The sequence below is a fragment of the Crocodylus siamensis genome, chromosome 1 (genome assembly GCF_052110815.1).
Source record: "Crocodylus siamensis isolate JL-2025a chromosome 1, ASM5211081v1, whole genome shotgun sequence".
Taxonomy (NCBI): domain Eukaryota; kingdom Metazoa; phylum Chordata; order Crocodylia; family Crocodylidae; genus Crocodylus; species Crocodylus siamensis.
The window spans coordinates 281,635,890-281,655,848 of NC_143395.1; the positions used below are offsets into that span (position 1 = coordinate 281,635,890).

Consider the following 19,959-nt stretch of genomic DNA (forward strand, 5'->3'; position numbering starts at 1 on the left):
TCTTACTTTTTTATATTGTATGTGGGGGGGGTGAGGTGTGTGGGTGGTGTGGGGAGTAGGGACGGTGGAGAGGTATGAGGGGTGGAGGGGAGCAGGGCTGGGCATGCGAGTTGGGGTGGGTCATACACAGGCCATATTTTGCCCACTACTGTTCTACACCAGGGCTGCTGTGACCCAGCTCATTGGGCAGTGCAATGGGTGCACATGTAAAATGCAGGCCCAGGACCTTCCCAGGAGCAATAAACTGTGAAGCAATAAGCTTCCCAATGGCACATGCAGATGCACCCACACTCACGAACATTTGTTCAGCTCAGAGGGTGTCATAAGGCCCTAATTCTCAGCTATTGTCTCTTGTAAGTGTGAACAGTCAGAAGCCGCTCAAGTCAATCACTGCCTTACTAAAACAGACATGGTGTAATGTAAAGACATATCAAAATTATATTTATAGCCAATTTAATATAATAAATATATTTATATCCAATACATATAGATATGAAAGTGACTAAACTTAACCTACTTGCCCACCGGCTACAAATAGAGACTAAACACCACAGGTTTAAAACTGATCTAGGAGATTACCCATGCATGTCACACAGTGAACCCTAAAGGTTCTGGGGTGAATCCATGACATAGGGTAAGAACCACTAGACAATTGTAATTTACAAGAAAAATTTGGACACAGGGAATGAACTTCAGGTTCTGTAACTATCCTGACTGTAGCAGTTCTACATCTACAAATTCCTTTAAAGATAGTAAGTACTTTTAGGGCAAACTGATAAAGGTAATAAATCCTAAATATCTTCTTTCAGATTGTTACACTTGAACAGCAAGTAGATTTGAGGTGGCTTGGACAACAATAATAAATGAGATCTCAGACCATTCCAGTCATATAGAATACTAAAGCAAAATGAAATAATCAGATACATTACATATGGGATGAGTAGTCTATTGCTCAATGACACTGCTGGCCAGATTAAGTTGTCAGGCAAGGGGGCTTCAGCGCATCTGCATAGTGGTGTCTTTGTTGTTATGTACTCAAGTTGCTTTCCATATAACCTCTTCTTTTATACCTCACAGTTCCTTGTTTGCCGTTAACCAATCAAATTCTACCATCTCTTCAGTTGTTGATCCTTGTTCATGTTCAATTTCCATGCGTCTTGCGGCTGTCTCCTTTTATTTCTCTTTTTTTCCCTCTTGCCCTTATGCAGTCAACAAGCCAATAAACTTATAACAATTATATGCAAGTTATTTCCAGATCACAAAGGGGACCCATTATGGTCAGCCTAGATTTGTACTATTTTAAATGCAGATATTTCCTTCTTTTGTGGCCAGCCTAGACATTCACATAATACCCACTGAGCACGTCTACATGTGATGCTACGTTGCCATAGCAATGTGCTACAGCAACACAGTGACCACGTGCATTGACATGTGACCAGCAGCTACTTCATCATAGTGGCGCGTTCCCTCATTATAGTGCACACTACAGTGAAGCAGTGCCTAAAAATAACCGTGAGCCCAGCGTACATCGCAGTACTCCCAAAAGGTCACATGTAGATGCACCCAATGGGTATTATATTATATTATAGTCATGATGGGTGCATCAACATGTGCCCATGAAGTGGGCATGCAGTAAGGCAGCGGCCCTAGATTTTAGGAGGGCAAACTTCAGCGAGCCAAGGAGGATAGTTGGAGAAGCACTGAGGACCTGGAAGGGGGGGAGCCAGGTATCCAAGGAGAGTGGTCGCTCCTTAAGGAGACGATCCTCCAAGCCCAAAGAGAGGTAATCCCAACAAAATTCCCCACGAAATGACGTACCCAACTATAGAAGGCTGAGGGGGGATCTCGTGGCCTGTTATAAACTAGTCAGGGGGGATCAGCAGGCATTGGGGGAGTCACTGTTCCCCCAAGCACCACCAGGAGTGACCAGGAATAACGGTCACAAGCTGGCAGAGGGTAGGTTTAGGTTAGATATCAGGAGGCGCTACTTCACAGTCAGGGCGGCTAGGGTCTGGAACCAGCTTCCAAGAGAAGTGGTGCAGGCTCCTACCCTGGGGGTGTTTAAGAGGAGGCTAGATGAACACCTTGCTGGGGTTGTTTGACCCCAGTACTCTTTCCTGCCATGGCAGGGGGTCGGACTAGATGATCTGCTCAGGTCCCTTCCGACCCTAGAAACTATGAAACTATAAGTGGTTATTTTTAGCCACTACTTCATCAAAAAGAAGTACTAAAGCAGGGGTTGTCAACTGGAGGTACGTGTACTCCTGGGGCTACTTGGGAAAGCCCCAGGGGGTATGCAGCAACAGCACAGAAAAACAGGGGGTGGGGCTGCCAACACGTTGTGCTGCTGTGCACTGCCGGCACTTTTTTCACCAGCATTTCCATCGCTGGCACTTAAGGTTTTACCGCTATGGGCACACGAGGGACCCTCCTGTCCAGTTGTTGATTGGGTACGAGACCCCCCCCCACTCATTGATTGGCCACTGCAGAATACACCCCCACCACCACCACTTGTCGACCAGTTGCACACTGACCAAAAAGGTTGAAACCTCTGTACTAAAGCATGGTGCAATAGCAGCATGTATTGCACCATAGTGTCATATGTCACCGTATGGGCATGTGCAGACACATCCATCATGACTTTAACTTATTAAAGACACATTAGTCTATGACCAATCTTAACTGTGATATTATAATTTCTTCTATATATATTTTCCTCACTCTTCCTTTTTGTAGAGTCCAGACATATTCTGTCTGTGTTAGTACTCAATGCTGCCTATAGTTAATGGTTAGTCTTGTTTCACATCCTACAAGGGTTTTCAGAAGGTTACTGCTTTGCCAAAAAAAAGCAGCAAAAAGCAGGCTCTGCTCTCCCAGAAGCCTTTTAGCCTTGACATATCTTTCAAGAGCCTATAGTTACTTGCAAAATAAGGAGCATAGCCTACAAAATAATAGTGGCTATTAACAGTGAAGAGAGGATTTTGCCCCTTGTATTTTTCAGGACATTCCCTAATTATCTCATTAAAGCAGGCAAAAAAGTAGTTTAAGTACTCAGCTGCCTATGTGCTTTTACCTGGTATGATCCTTCACACCTCAGACTACTTACCTATAAATTGGAACTAGTATTATTTTAATCTTTCTTTTTCCTATTCATTTTTTCCTATTGTAACTACCAGTATTCAACTAGCAGACAGGTAGTTTTCAATTGTCCTGTCTGCTAGTAACATGGATCTTTGGGGTCTACATAAAAAAGTCATAACATACCCCCAAGCATGACATTAGTAACTGTTTACTGGAAGTTGTATTCCCTGGCTAGATACAGACAGTCAAAAAGCCTGAGGCTGAATATCTTTGCAGGTTAGTTTAAGATGCACAGATTAAATTGAAACAGGAGTGAACAGACATTTACCCTCGATTCAGGAAATGCAGCCACATGCTTGCAGTGGCTCAGGCCAGAAGCAGGGCAGGGTGGGGTGGGGTGAGACAGGCAGGGAGGAGAACTAGAGCATGGCTCTCTGGCTGTATGTTCAGTTCCTAATCTTGCTGCCCTCAAGGGATCTGGGATTTGCACTGCAGAATTAACAAGGCAGGACTCTGCAGGGTTGCTCATCTCTTCCTTTTCCTGATTCCAGATGCCTCTGGGATTTTAGGTCCACAGTTTCAGCCAGCAATAAGTTTGAGTGGGGGAAGGGGTGTAATGTGGGGCCCTTGCAGGATGCCACAGGAAACTTGGTCGTCACACCAGACAGCAAAGCTAACATGTTTAACAATTTCTTTGCCTCCGTCTTCCTAAGTAGTGACCAGAACAGCCACCTCCCTGCTGGGCCCCCTCGGGCCCTGGGGGAGGCACACCTGGGCCACGGGTTAGCAAGAATTTAGTTAGGGAGCTTTTGGAGGGGTTGGACGTGGTCAAGTCAGGTGGCCCGGATGATCTCCACCCTAGAGTTCTAAAGGAACTGGCCGAGGTCATTGCAAGTCTCCTGGCACAACTTTATGAGCACTCGTGGTGCTCTGGTGAGGTACCGGAGGACTGGAAGAGGGCCAACGTGGTCCCCATCTTCAAAAAAGGCAGGAAGGAGGACCCGGGAAACTATAGGCCAGTTAGTCTCACCTCGATCCTAGGCAAGCTGTTCGAGAAAATTATGCTGGCACACATCCAGGAAGGGCCAGCAGGAGATTGCATGCTGAAGGGCAACCAACATGGGTTCATCAGTGGCAGGTCCTGTCAGACCAACCTGGTGGCCTTTTACAATCAGATCACCAGATCATTAGATGCAGGGGTAGCAGTGGATATAATCTTCCTGGACTTCCAGAAGGCTTTTGACACTGTCTCTCACCCCGTTCTCATTAAGAAACTGGGGGGCTGTGGTGTAGACACCCACACAGTCAAATGGGTCGCCAACTGGCTGGAGGGCCGCACCCAGAGGGTGGTAGTGGATGGGTCCTTCTCAACCTGGAAGGACGTGGGCAGTGGGGTTCCGCAGGGCTTGGTCCTCGGGCCCGCACTGTTCAACATCTTTATCAGCGATTTGGATGAGGGGGTAAAAAGCACCCTGTTCAAATATGCTGATAACACTAAGATGAGGGGGGACGTGGGCACGCTGGAAGGATGCAACAGGCTACAATCAGACCTAGACAGGTTACAAGGGTAGGCAGACGAGAATAGGATGGGTTTCAACACAGACAAGTGCAAGGTGATGCACCTGGGGAGGAACAACCGGCACCATACCTACAGTTTAGGGAACTCCCCTCTTGTCAGCACGGAGGCGGAAAGGGACCTGGGGGTCACCATTGACTCCAAGATGAACATGGGCCAGCAGTGTGGGGAGGCAGTCAGGAAGGCTAACCACACCTTGGCATGCATCCACAGATGCATCTCGAGCAGGTCCAAGCAGGTGATCCTCCCCCTCTATGTGGCACTGGTCAGGCCGCAGCTGGAGTATTGCGTCCAGTTCTGGGCACCACACTTCATGAGGGATGTCGACAGCATGGAGAGGGTCCAGAGGAGGGCCATTCGTATGATCAGGGGACAACAGGGCAGGCCCTATGAGGAGAGGCTACAGGACCTGAACCTGTTCAGCCTCCAAAAGAGAGGGCTGAGTGGGGATCTTGTGGCCTGTTATAAACCAGTCAGGGGGGAATCAGCAGGCATTGGGGAAGTCACTGTTCCCCCGAGCACCGCCAGGAGTGACCAGGAATAACAGTCACAAGCTGGCAGAGGGTAGGTTTAGGTTAGATATCAGGAGGCGTTACTTCACGGTCAGGGCGGCTAGGGTCTGGAACCAGCTTCCAAGAGAAGTGGTGCAGGCTCCTACCCTGGGGGTGTTTAAGAGGAGGTTAGATGAACATCTTGCTGGGGTCGTTTGACCCCCGTATTCTTTCCTGCCATGGCAGGGGGTCGGACTAGATGATCTGCTCAGGTCCCTTCCAACCCTAGAAACTATGAAACTGTCCTGACTGGGCTGCATCCCCCACCAGGCTTGCCACCCCCTCATCTCCATGTCAGCCAGCCCTCACTGCTCCAACTAAGGAGCAGAGGGGCAGGGTCAGCACTGCTTTCTGCACCAGATAGCACAGTCCAGCCCAAGGCTGCAAAATGCTGGAGGACTCTGATTTAACTAGAACTAGGAAGGGGTCTGGAACAGAAGTTTTATAAACCAGTTTGACCCAGATCAGTTAAATCTGATACTACATTCAACCAGGTTTATCTTAAATCAGTTTCAGCCATTTTGAAACTGGTTTACGTATGTTGAGCTTTTGTTCTGTTACAAGTTTAAACCAGCTTCTGATCACTTTAATTGGTTTATGTGTAGCTTCTGTCCCTAGCCCCAGTGTTTCCCATATATTTTCTAAATTTGAATATTTTTACCATGTTGTGGTAGTAATCACGTGATGTTGGTAGCCATAATGGTCTAAGAAGTATACAAGAGGCAAGGAATTTGTGTGTGTGATATCTTTTATTGGACCAACTGCATGGTTGGGTTAGACAAGCTTTTGAATGTAATGCACTGCATTCAAAAACTTGTCCAAGTCTTCTATAAATGTATCACTGACAAAAATTCTCCCCTCTTGACTATTTTAAATTATTTTTTAAAACACTAACAAAGCAAAGTGGACTTATGTGAAGTTGACAGAGTCCAGTGTTAACAAACAAGCCAAAAGAATTCAAGATACCACAATAGGCACGTATATTCTGGGGGGTGACATGCACATGACCACAGCAGACCAATGAACACAAAGATTGTTCTTATCATGTGCCAATTTCAATTTTTGGGGGTTCTGAGGTGCTCAATGGCTAAATTTAAAGAAAAGTTCTATAAATGAGTAATAAACTGCTTAGAATTAAAACAAACTGGTTTTTTTTGTATTGATATAATTTGTGCTAGAAACTAGAAGGTTTGTATCAGTGAAATGAAGTTCTAGGTAGCATATGGATTGATACTATGTGAAATGTATTTCATGTAGCAAGCACAGACTAAAATTAGAAAACAGAGCAAGCTGAAAAGCATACTGGCTGTAGAAATTAGCTGAATAGCTGTCAAAGGAAAGTGCCTAGTTCCAGCACATAAAAAAAAAGTTAGTTCCCTGGTACATTCTCTTCATCCTGTTTTCTGTTTTAATTGGACACATGAGAGAGCAGCAGACGTATTTTTATTTTATGAAATTTCAACAAGTTTCAAGTTACTTTCAATATATCAGAGTTATTCAATGACTTCTATACCTATAATATTTCTATCAACAAAAAAAATCAATGATGTGATTACATTTTTATTCTATTTTCCTTGAGGGAAAAAAGTCTCAATTTAACTCTATGGAATTTGCTCTTCTGCAGATTTCAAGCAATTAGGCCTAAAATAATCCTTTGCTTTAAAAAGTAGGAAATGCAAGGGGCTGGACCTGATGATCTTGCAAGGTCCCTTCCAGCCCTAATGTCTATGAATCTATGAAATGAGACTGAAGAATGAAGGGGCAGGACTGAGGAAGCTGAGGTGGCATTGTAGGCTTATGCAATTCGTATTTGTTTAGACCAGGGGTTCTTAACCTTTTTTGTGCCCTGGACCCCTTTGGCAGTCTGGTGAAGCCTATGGACCCCTTCCCAGAATAATGTTTTTAAATGCATAAAATAAAATACAAAGAGGTTAGTGAAAATAAAGATGTAATTTTTTTCGCATCCAAGTTCACGGACCCCCTGAAATCTATCCACAGAGCCCTTGGGGGTCCGTGGACCCCAGGTTAAGAACCCCTGGTTTAGACCTTCTTCAAGGCATAGAGAGCCACCATATAAAACAAATGTGGCAGTATTTGGCTGTTACAAATCAGAACAGAGCAAAGGATGCCTTGGGATTTTTTCCTGATACAGTGCCAACAATTACACAATAGTTTATTATAGTCAAAGCTCTATTAAAAGCAAACTCCCTTGAACCACTGCTACACAATCAGGATTTTAAATGACCTCTGGGTAGTTGTGACTTAATCCGTATTAATTTACTGGATGGCAAATATCACAAAGCATTTTGCATGTTGATGGATGACTGTCATTCTGAATTTGTTGAGGAGATCCTTTATGCTTCAACTCTACTATTTTTAGGCTCAGAATCTTAATGAAGAGGCCACATATTATGCTCTGTCACCTCCACCTCCTCCCCACCCCCCTGCTACACATGGCAAAGTTTCCTGCATGTGAGCCACAGGCTGTTGATAGTGATCTGCTTTAGCCATTATAACATTCTTTGGCAAAAATTCAGGAATCTGTCAAGGAAAAGCATCTTTCATTTCTGCGTATTTATAAGTTGTTCTTTCAAGGGAAACAGTCTTAGTCCTGCACTGAGTCTTGTAATATTTTCAGTCTCTGTGGTACATGCCCACATTCACCAGATACAAAATATTCACTTGGGAATTTCTTTAGCAGGAAACCTATGAGGGGCATCCAACTCAAGATCAAATCAATGCACCTTACATATACAGCTAAAACTGAAGTAGGAACTCATCAATAAATAGGACCAGGACACTACGGCTAGGGACAGAAGTTACACATAAACCAATATAAGTTATTAGAAACTGATTCAGATCTGTAACACAACTGAAGCTCAGTGCACACAAACTGCTTTCAAAATGGCTGAAGCTGGTTTCAGATAAACCTGGATGGATATAGTACCAGACTTAACTGATTTAGGTTAAATCAGTTTATTGACCTTTTGTCCCAGATGCCCTCCAAATTCAAGTTAACTCACAGCCCTCCAGCATCCCAGGATGCTTAGCACCTCCCCTGTAAACCCCCCCCCCCAAGCTGGGCGGGCTAGCTTTGGTTCAAGCTGTCTGCTTCAGCCAAGCAGGAGGTGTGCTCTAGACCTCCCCAGCTTGTGGCCTGGATCACTGGAGGCATGTGGATACATTTCTGGGATCAAAAGTGAATATCTGTTCATTTGCATATTGGTTCAGTCTACACAGCTTAGACCAACCGGCAAAAATTGAATCAACTCAACCTCACTTTATGACTGTCCATACTTAGCCTATAACAACAGTAATGACAAGAGGTAATTAGCTATTTTAGTTGAAGGCAGGCAGAAGGCAGGGCAGCATCTAATAGGTACAATAGCATCTAATAAGGTAAGCAATCACCTATGAAAGTTTATGCCTCTCTAAACCAACAGAAATGGATTCAAAGAGATGATGCTTGGTTTGGCTACCGGGAGGATTGTGTGTGTGGAATCAGGAATCAAATAAATTCCTCCTTTGCTTTCTCCTGTTAGGAACTCTCATCTGGTTCTAGCATGGGCAGCTAACAGTATCTTTATAGGGTGGGTTTACCATGTGTTTCTAGAAATCTGGGAGAGGGAGTTCCTCTTAAACACAGGTGTGTTTCTGGAGATGCTTTCTTTACTGGGTTTACTTGTGCATATAGTATGAAGCTTGTTGCCAGATCTCTTGTTCCCCTATGCCATTCCAAGCTGACCCAGAACTCAGTTACACCATTTTTTGAATGATCTCCAGATCATTCATATTTGGCCACGTTTCCTTTCATGTTTGAACATGTTTGGAACTCCTAAACAGTTCCCAGGTGAGCTGCTGTTGCCACATGTGCTCTGCCCACCCCAGCTGTTCCTCTTAATGCAGTATCAGCAGCAGCAGCTGCCAGGAATAATTTTGGAGTTCCTGGCTTGAGTATGTTCCTGGGGTACAGACTCTGTGGGGGTAAGGGGGTGATTCAGCACCTGTCCTAACTTGGCACCCAGAGAATGTGCCCCTTTTACCCACCTTTAGTTATGTTACAGCTGTTGAGAATCATTGTCAGAGATGGACACAGGTACTGGTTTTATTGAACAGGGTGATGATGTTAGGAGCCTGTGCAGGACTGGGGCTACAGCATCTAAGCTCTAGGACTAGGAAACTGCTCTAGACCTGTAAGAGAACAGAAATTTGACACACAAACCAGTCTATACCCATAACAACGGAAGTGTGGCAGAAATAGACTGGTTTAAAAATGGTGGAACCCAAAGATTTGCTCCCTCCACCAAAGGGCAAATGTGTGTTCTGTTTACTACTCATCTAAACTATACTGCTTACACAAAATCATGTAAATTAGATCAATTGTGTCTCAGGCTTTAGCATAAGTACTAAGGTGTCTGGTGTTACCAGTATTGAGGTGGTTGGCATCAGTTCTTCAGGCCTTCATGATACTGCCTGACTGCAGGTATAATGTGTGCTCAAACAAATGTTAGCCAAAAGGCTTCTCTAGCTTCTCTGTGATAGGGATTGTTATTTTTTTGGTTGGAAGTTGCTCTCACAGAGTGGTCTAGCAGATGTAGCTTGAGATGAGCAGCCTTAAATTGTAGGTCCTTGAAGAAAATGACTGACAGAAAAAGCACCTGTATTGGAAGAAACCCTTATGCTGGATTAAAAAGGCACTAGGGATGGCGACCAGTCTGCTGCAGCTTCTATAAACACTTCTCAAACTTGTTAGATATTTTGATTAACTTCAATCTCAAAGTGGCATGAAGATTATTATCTGACCATAACTTTTAAGAAAAACTAGTCTTTTTAACAAAAACTCCCATATCATGCACATGCACACACTCATGTATAAGAGATAAAGTAATAACAGCTGCTTGACACCTCATTACATAGAGCATTTTGAACATAAAAGTTTATAAAACATGTTTCTAAATATAAAGAAAAATGACACTGAATAATGATTTGCAAGACATCTTTTGAGAAGGCAAGTGTGCTGAATCACTGACAAGTTAAATTGCATTTTAATCGGTTTGAAAAGTACTCATGGGCAATGTAAGACTATTTGATTAATTTATTGACCTTCTGTCTAAACAATGCTGTTCAAAAATGTTTAAAGGCTCTTTATAACTAAAGCAGTGAGTTGCCACCTCAAAAAAACCTATAGTCATTTACAATTGTGATATAGCATAAAAAGTAAAGACCAGTTAGGTTTGGGGAATCCAGGGGAAAATCAAGAGATTTAAACTAACAGTACTCCTAAGAATAGAGAGGGAGGTAGTGGTGTTTGTCTAAAAGTAGCCAGATGGTAGAAGAGGTTAGTGCCTTATAAACTCATTCAGAGAGGCTTGAGGTTTCATGAACTACAACCTACTTTGTGAGATGCTATGAAACGTCACAGAAAATTTTATAAGATCAATTTTTAGATCTATGGAACTGATTTTTAGCCCACAAAAGCTCATGCTTCTCTGAATGAGTTAGTCTATAACAGGGGTGGGCAAAATGTGGCCCATGGGCCAGATGTGGCCCACCAGGCCATTCTATCTGGCCCACGGGGCCCCTAAAAAATTGAGAAAATTAACATTTATCTGCCCCTGGATGCCTGCCATGCAGCCCTTGATGGCTTGCCAAAACTCAGTAAGTGGCCCTCCGTCCCAAATAATTGCCCAGCCCTGGTCTATAACATGGGTTTTCAACCTTTTTGGGTCAGTGTATCCCCAGTGGCCGGATGGCGTGTCACCCACCCTTAGTATCCAGGGCTGCAGGCAGATGCTTCTCTCCCATCAGGGTTCACAAACCCTCCCTGAGGTTCTGCTGTCTGTGTTTTCTTTTAAAACAGCTGACAGAGAAGACAGAAGTTTCTGTCTTTCCTTACTTCAAATCCCTTGTTAGGACACTCACCACTATGTGGAAGACTCAGGTTCAATTCCTGCCTTGACCTGCAAGGATTCAAACTCACTTTAGTCCATGTCTATTTAAAATAAAATGTATAAGCAGTCCTTGAAGCATGGCCCAGGCCTCAAGAACACCCTTTTAAAAGTGAGTGCCTTACCCACTAGACTACATAACTTACTCTCATTTGTTCCCTCTCTGGCCCAGTGAACCTTGCATTCTTTTTTGCAAAGTGAAATAGGGCTGTGGAGGGCCTCCCACCCAAGCACTTATACAGCCTAGTGGTCAGAAGACTGCCAGGAAGTGAGAGATGTGGATTTGGAATCGTCCGAGACAGAGGATGGAATCGAACCCAGAAGTATATTATTTACTATTAGTTTAAAATTAATTTTGACATGGAAATAAATAACAATTCTAGAGAGAGATGGACACCTGTAATTACTTGTTTCCGTAAGGCAGAAGATTGGGAATATATCCTCCCCTCCTTCAAGTCATGGTTGACTGTGTGACATTAAGTCATCCTGGGAATAGAGTATCTAGGAAGTGTGCCATGCCAGGAGAGCCCGGGTGAGGCCGCAGGAATCTCCACACTAGGAAATTTCTGGTACCAGCTGCCTCAGCCAGACTGCCTCCTGGGATGCCATGCTTCCTGGAAACTTTATGCTCTCAAAATTACTTATTCCATGTAACACAAGTTTAGGCCCTATCCCTTTGCAAAAGTAAGACTATTAGTTCTTTATTACAAGTAATTCTTTATATAAAAGTTCCTGTAAATAAAGAGCTACTTCCACATCAAAAGCCTCATCAGGATACTACCAGGACTTCTCTTGCTCCTTCAGGCACAAGCTACAGTGCCCAGTCAATAGCTACAGCTGAAAGAGAGTTAACACAAGACTCTACCCCTTTAAGCTTGTTGAGCCAGACAAGTGGCAGCTGCATGTCATGCACATCTCCAGGCATGCTTCTGTTCCAGCAAAGACAACAGCTTCTTGCTTAACCCCAATTTGGAAGGGCTGATTTTGAGAGAAAATGATGCAAGTGTACACAAACAAATATAGTACTTTGTAAGGGGTAATAGAAAGCTATTAGTAATAGCCAAGTTAGCTATTATACCTCCAATTTTACATAGCCAGCTTTATTTCTTCCTTCTCTTGGTGTTTTAAAAGACAGCTGCCCCTGCCCTTCATGTGAAGGCTGATCCATGAGTACGCTCAGAAAAAGAACACCATTCGGAACATGCAAAAGCAAGCCTAGGTTCTGAATTTTGAATGGGCTTCGGAGTGAGAGAATCACTCCCTGGAAAGACTAAGATGCTTTTGGGCATGCATAGAAACAGACTGTAGGATTAGGAGCTTTAAAGGCAGTTACAGAATTTAGGTGCCTCAGACTCAGATGGGCTGGGTGGGGATTTAAGATAGCAGTTCTTTACTTATGCACCCCAATTCCACCCATTTTCCCCTTTAGAAGCCTAACTGAAAACAGAAGTTTTCTTTCCTTCTTTCCTTTTTAAAATCCAGTTGAGCATATAATTCGCTTGATACCTTGTCTTGTCATTCTGGTGCAGAAAAAATGCCTGGCTTAGATCTGCTGGGAGAACTTTTGTTCCCAGTAGATGTCATTAATTAATTCAAATATGGCCACAGAGGGGGCAAGAAATTACATTTCTCTTTTAAATTGTGGGGCATCTTTTAAATTTGGCAAAAAGCCATAGTAGTGGGTGACAAGCACTCTGGCATTTTTGAACAGGAATATAATTAGCAGTTTAAGTGAGAGAGAGAGAATTCACACAACTCTCTCAAATTTCAGAAAGGGCTGGAAAAAATAAATCAAATGTCGGTAAGACTGGAATATACACTGGAATATAGTGTGATCTCAATAATATAGCAGTTGAAAATTTGTTCATGTTGGTTTTATCCTGAAGTGCTGCAGATGAAAGATCTCTTTGGAAATTAAATAGAAGAGCTTTTCTCTATCAGATTTGCTGTTAAGAGTTTTCTGAAAGGCATATGGAGCCCAAATCCCTTGTACTTCAGGTTTTTAATACTTTACAGGATATTAGTTTAAAAAATGAGTGATAGTGTATGGATACTTTTCTATTTACTTTGAAATGTAAATTACCTCTTTCACTAGGACATAGAATACATTTAAAGACATAAGAAAGCTATATTTCCCACATTGGGGTATATGTACACAGCATCAGTCCTGTAATGCTTTATGTGCACTGTACATGGTCAAAACATTGCATGACCAAATAACGTGAATTTGAAGGGCCAAAAAAACTTCTCATCTACTGACTAGAAAGTCACCTGATCATTTGCCTGCTGCGGCTGTGGCTGAGTCATCCTCCATTCTCTGGCAAAGACAAGCTTCTTAAAAATGCATGAACACAGGTTTATTTTACTCCTGATCATCGTGCACTTCAGAGTGATTTTTGATTTCTTGCATCTTAAAACTCCCAGCAACTGCAATTTTAGTTAAATAAATTTTTTAATGAAGTACAAACACCGTAAAACAGCAGTCACCTCATTCTATCAAACAGTCTTCATATATTTGTATTCTCTATGTATTTAAGAGAAGATAAAAAAGATGGAGTTAGTTTTTTTCTGCAATTTTTAAACATACAATTGCCAAAAAAAATCTATTTAGGCTTAACAATCTGCTTATTATTAGCACGTGTTTAACTAGCAACACACTACTTGTTTACTTGTGTTTTTCCTGAGGATTTATTTTCATTGCTTATACTATTAGACAAAAGCTTTGTCAGCAAAAACTACTTGACAATATGCAAATGGTTCATGCCAGAAAACTGCTGGACTAGGTACTTAAAAGTGGGTCATCAAAAAATAACAATAGAATTCTCTCCTCCATTATGTACCAGCTGAAACCCTCTCCCTGCCCCCGCAGTTCAGATTAGTCTTTTTTTTTTAAGGGACTAAACAAATTTATCTCTACTAAATTGTTTAAAGTGTCAGAAAAAAAAAGGGGGGGGGAAATAGCTAACATGCTATTTTTTCCTCCATACCATAGAGAGAAGCTGCTATAATAAATACACAATTTGACATGTACAAGAAGCATCCACATCAGAATACAGAGACAATGGGCTTTCTTCAGCTTTAAAGCTCCATCTGGCAGCATTTCTGTTAGAGATGGCAGCCGGAAGATCTATCAAGTACCAGCAAAGCAGCTTCTGCCACTGCAAACCGATGCCTACACAGAGACTGCTCTGTTTTATTTTCTGTGTAAGGCCTTACTGGTAAGAGAGAGAGAAACAAAGAAAGAGAGACACTGGTAACTTAGCTTTTTGAGAATTGGGTCTCTTACCTGCAATGCAACATCATTTAGCCCAATCCCACAGATTTGGTAGCATCCTTTCTTTACTGCTATGGCTGCAACACCAATGATGTCATGGGGAGGAAGCAGTAAGTGTCACATGACTGCATTCTCCCTCTATAGGATATCTGATAGGGAGAGGGAAAGGGAGAAAGACTGGCTTGTAACCCTGCAACATTCAGTTGAGGCAGTGCAAGCATACTCAGCCTTTTCATATAGTGTTGCAATTTAAAAAATCTCTAGTCACCAAAATGGAATACAGCTTTTTCAGATCTAGAAAGGGGGCTATGATTTGTTGTTACAGCAATAATAAATCACATTGGTAATATGGAAAAACTGAAGTGGCTATGAAATCTCTGTGCCCATATGTTATATTATTAATATATCACAGAAATCCTCAGATGCACTATTACATATTTCATAAAATGACAGGGTGTAATAAACACGTTAGTTTGAAAATGGCACAAGCCACAATTTCATAATGGCTCTGCAATATTCTGACATGCCTGATTCTCACCTTACTCTTTCTTTCCTTCATCTACCCAAAACTTCTCAAAAACATTCTTTTTTTCAAAATCCATTTTGTATTCTTGGAACACTTACGCGGACTTTCTTCTATCTTCTGCATCAGTTCTGCTTACCTTCACTTTTAAGACTCGGCACCTCACTATCTCTACTCTTTTCTTCATCAATTTTGCTCTGTCCATAACTGATATGGATCCTATTTAGTGATCCTCCCTTCTCCAGACAGTCCCTTGCGTTTGAAATAGTCCTGTACATGTGTACAAATCTATTACTGCTCCTTCAGTCAAATCCCTCCCTAACATTTTTCTATTCGATCCTTCCTTACTTTTTTCCATGAAGTATTTCACAAGCATTACATCCTTAAAGATACTATATATTCTCACATACAACATAAAACCCTCCCCACAATAATATAATACACGCATCTAGTTTTTGAAAGGCAGAACAAAGAAAAAAAAATCTTTATTTGAAAATATTGGTAACTAACTCACTCAATCGCAGCAGCTAGGGAGCCCAGGGTGCTCACTATTCTTCTCCCTGTAGAGTATGAGTAGTCTTACTTCTGCTTTCCCTGTCAAAAACTTAGGCAGCAGAAACTACTATTTCTGTATTTCCCCATTTATAAGCAGGGATCCTGGTTTTCTCTGATAAAAAAATCCCCAATTTGGGGGTTAAAAAAAACAACCCGAAATCCAAATTTTTCCATGATTAAAATGAAATGTCACTATTGCATAGACTTTTGTACTTTTGAAACTCTCACCCTACTACAACAGTAGTTTCAATGCAGATTATTAGCTGACAGTTCAGATTTTAGCTGAAATTGAGATTAGCACCATTTAATTTATCAGTTGTCCAGGTGCCTCATTTCAGGAATTTCTGTGCAACTTGACAGATAATGTAAACATTAACAAGGTTAATAAGATAGTAAATTAATGTTTTAATTAAATGAGTATGAACACAGGAAATTATTTTTACTGTACAAAAGTTTCTAAATTAATGGTTTTCTTCTCCCATTTGTATTGGTTATTTCCACTGAACTCACCCTGAAGTTTAGTTTTCTCCCCAACACATGCTTCAGGTATATTTTTAGTGTGACGATCTCATTACTACTACACTGAAGGAACACTGCTGGCATGCTACCTGACCGCAGAAAATGAAATTATAACATCCAGACACTTACATGCAACTTCTGTATTTTACAGAAACATATGCAACTAAAAATATCCTCTAAAAGGTTTTAACCCCACAAATGCTGGTTATTTTCTAGCATTTCAGCTATACAAATGGTTTGAAATGCATAATTTATGTTCACCATTTCCAAATATTTAACAAAAATTCCTTTCAAGAAATCCAGTCAATTTATACTCTTATAATGAATATTGAAAAAGAAGCTATATTTAACATGATGTTTTGAAAAAGACTGTGCTAAGGAAAGCAAAAGAATTTCATGAGCCTCTGAAATATTCTCCCTGCAAGTGAAACTTCTCACATAATATTTTCTATTTGTAGTTTTCCTCTGAACTTAAAAGTACACTAGATGTATAAGAAGCATGGTCTTCACTCAGAATAAAATTCTGTATGTTATATCGTACACAACAAGATCTGCAGTTAACACTGATATATATGATTAGCTGAGCCCAAGAGGTAAAACATTATAGAAGCAAAACATTTATGTAACACTTACTTTAAAGTACCATCTTGTAATATATGCAGCATAGCAGCAGTAGAAAGGACTGTAAGATTTTTGTTTTTATAATGTAGTGTTCTATTAACGTACGCATTTTGTTGTTTATGATGGCAGTGAATGAGTGAAAGCTAAAATGTTCAGACTCTTTCTAGAGGATGGTTTAAAAATAGTTCTAACTACTGTATCCACTTGTAAACACTGAAATGAGAACAGCATCATATGTTTAGTCCTATCATCTCGTCTGTGCTTATGCTGTCTAGAGCTGTACAGCTAAAAATGTAATCCATCATTTCTCCACACATATTGCATATCCATTTTCAGATATCTCCTGTAAAGAAAGTGGTCTGGTCTGGCTCAGCAACAGAAAATGAGACTAAAATTCATATAACGGTACATATCTTTATTCTGTGCAATTTTGAGAACCCTACTGTGCAGTAAATTCATAAACAGGAAGAAATATGAAAAAGCCATCTGCAGCACATCTATGCAAAATACAAATTAAACCTTAGTTGGGAAATCTTGATCACCTTTTTCCAAGGGCAACTGTTCATCATAGCAAAAAATATATAAAAATAAGTCCAGAAATAACTTAATTATGAGCATCTGGCATAGATGTCACCTTTATTTTCAATAGAGTGGTAGTGGGAGAATATTTCCATGCCTGGCACTGCATCCCTTTCACGGCTCAAGGGTAATCTGTTAAAACTGTTTGGTTTTACAAGCTCCCTAACCTTGCCTGTTAGTTTGAAACATGACTACATTGAACTAAACAACAATGCTCAACAATACAAAATTACTTTGTAAAGGGTATTATTACAGTACACTTAATGTAAACTATTTCAACCATCATCTTATAAGGTGGTAATCAACAAAGATTTGTTCACATTTTTGGCAAATTATTTTATTTTGTAGAAGAAATACTTTTCAAATAATACAAATGACATAATCATACAGAGTCATGACAAAAACAAGAGAGATGAATACTGAATATGATGACTCATTACCACATCAAAATAGGACTTATTACAACAGTCAAAAACTTAGACTGGCAAGGTATATGGATGCTGTACAGTGGTTACCATGTAAAATGAGCAAGATATACCATCAGATACTTCATTTTTATTTCCTATTCTAAGTTTACAATAAGTTTGTGATATCTCAGATACCACTGCATAGCAACCGTTGGTAAACAGTGCCATTTTAATGGCAACCGCTGTAAGCAACATGCATGAATTCCCTCTAGTGTACTGAGCTCTTCAAGTAACGAGCAATGAAAAAGGTGCTGTTCTTAGACTTTTATCCCAACACTGACATGTCCTTCAATTGTCTTTCTTTATTTGTTTTGGGTTGATGTACTGTGCATTTTCATATCTCTCTTATCTAGATACAAGAACCATAGTCCACAGCTATCTAAATCCACTGCCAAGAAGAGACACATGAGGGTTCTTACTGTGACAAAGCCAATATTCCTCAATTTTGCATACTCTTTTTGGCAAGTCAAATGATGGGATGGTTCGAACTTCATGGACAATGCCAGGCAAAAGGGGATAGAATTAATTTTATACTTTCCATCCCTGGAATCAAGTAGTACTTGCTTACTTATTTAGCATTTTTAATTTAAAATATTTATCACAACTTACATTCCACTTTCTTTTTGCCTCATTTTGGGCAATGAAAAGAGACTCAGTTTGACTTTCAGGTTCTCGTGCTATTACAGAATGCTACAATGAACGCGTTTCAAACATTAAGGGAATGTTGACTTGTGTATAACAAAATAATAACAATATTCTATTGGTCATCAGTCTAGCATATTTATTTGTTTTTTTTATGAAACCCAAATTCAGGGCCAAATTTGACCTGATGCCCTCCCATTAACAAAGAGAAAGCTATATTTTTGATCTGGTTGTTCCAGCAATTTAGCTGAATAAGCCTTGAACATGGCACTCTTTTCGGCTGTTAACATATAATTAGAAAAAAATATTAGAAATTGCATATAGTAGCTTAGTAAGAAGTATTTTTACATACTTGCAAGATGCAAGGACACAAAACTGGCATTCTCGGGAATTTAGGGTGACAGTCCTATATTAAAGCAATTGGTAACACGTAAAGCTACTCCTTACCAAGTCCTAGCAGGCCCAACTGACAATCGAGTGAGCTCTTTATTCTAGGGCCAGATGGTTCCTAGGAAGCATTTCTATTCAAGAAAGCACTCATTCATGTGCTTTTGACAGCCTTCTTGAAGAGAGGTGCTTTACAGAATTGGGTCTCAAATGGTTTTCTGCATCAGGCCATGATCTTGAAAACTGTTCAAATGCTATATTCATTTAATGATTATATTAATATGACAAACTTACAATCCCCCTTTAGCTCCATTTATAAAAACAGCAAAAACAAAGACCTGCCACCCTTCTTCTTCCCCCGTTTAAATTGAGAATCAAGAATATAAAGATACATAGACACAACTGAAATGAAAACAATTGATTAGCGCACAGTAAGAACATGCAAATGAATTCTGCAATGTTTACTGGCATTTTAATCAGTATTAAAAACACTGCAGGAGATAATATTTTTCTATAACACAGACAGTGCTAAAGGATATAATGTACATAATAAGATACAGAGAGTAAAGCTGATGAAAGTGACAAAATTTAGAACATAGTATTTTCATTTCAGGTATCAGAAACAAAACCAGCTCAATGTTTCCATTCTACTGTATGACAAATACTGAAGAACAAAAATTTCAGTCTTAAAATACATCTTAAAAGTAGGTATTTTCCTTCAAGGAAAAAAGACACTATAAATAAATTACACTACAGTGAATTTGCCTGAACTCACTTTGTTTCTGTCTTCCAGCCTTTAAGTCAAATAAAACAGCATAAAAACTGTACACGCTCTCTTAAACAGGATAGTTGATCTTTTATAAAATAAGTTGTCTTCAGAGATGTCAATTTCACAACAAGGAAAAACCAAGCCTTGTTGCAGTCACTATTATAAAATATATATATGTATATATATATTTATATATATGTTTTTGTTTACTTTTACTTTTTATTTTTTACAAAATGTGTATATTAGCTTTTGCACAAACTTTGTTTTAAAGAAACAGCTAGTGTAATAACTTCATTAAAATAAAAGAGATAAATACTTCATGTTTACAATGCAACATGTCATACATCATCAGCTGGCAGAGGAGGTATGTTTATCCTTGGTCTTGTAAAAAAAGCTATCTTCTCTCTGTATTTGAAAACACACAGATAAAAAGGAGGTGAATCAAATATATACACAGTTTTTATTTA

At 40.4% G+C, this 19,959-nt stretch overlaps 2 protein-coding genes across 3 annotated transcripts in view; both read right to left on the minus strand.

Moving 5' to 3' along the window:
- The window catches only part of CLCN4 (Cl-/H+ antiporter 4), a 62,521-nt gene extending 47,984 nt beyond the window's left edge, over positions 1-14,537 (minus strand). The window contains exon 1 of the mRNA XM_090063934.1: positions 14,443-14,537. The gene's annotated coding sequence lies outside the window, so the exon portion shown is untranslated. The remainder of the gene's footprint in view (positions 1-14,442) is intronic.
- A 2,511-nt stretch (positions 14,538-17,048) lies between these two features.
- WWC3 (WWC family member 3) overlaps positions 17,049-19,959 on the minus strand; it is a 159,302-nt gene continuing 156,391 nt past the window's right edge. For both annotated transcript variants that reach the window (XM_090063951.1, XM_090063946.1), the window contains exon 23: positions 17,049-19,897. In XM_090063951.1, coding sequence (XP_089920077.1) covers positions 19,831-19,897 — 67 coding nt within the window. In that variant the 3' untranslated portion in view covers positions 17,049-19,830. The remainder of the gene's footprint in view (positions 19,898-19,959) is intronic.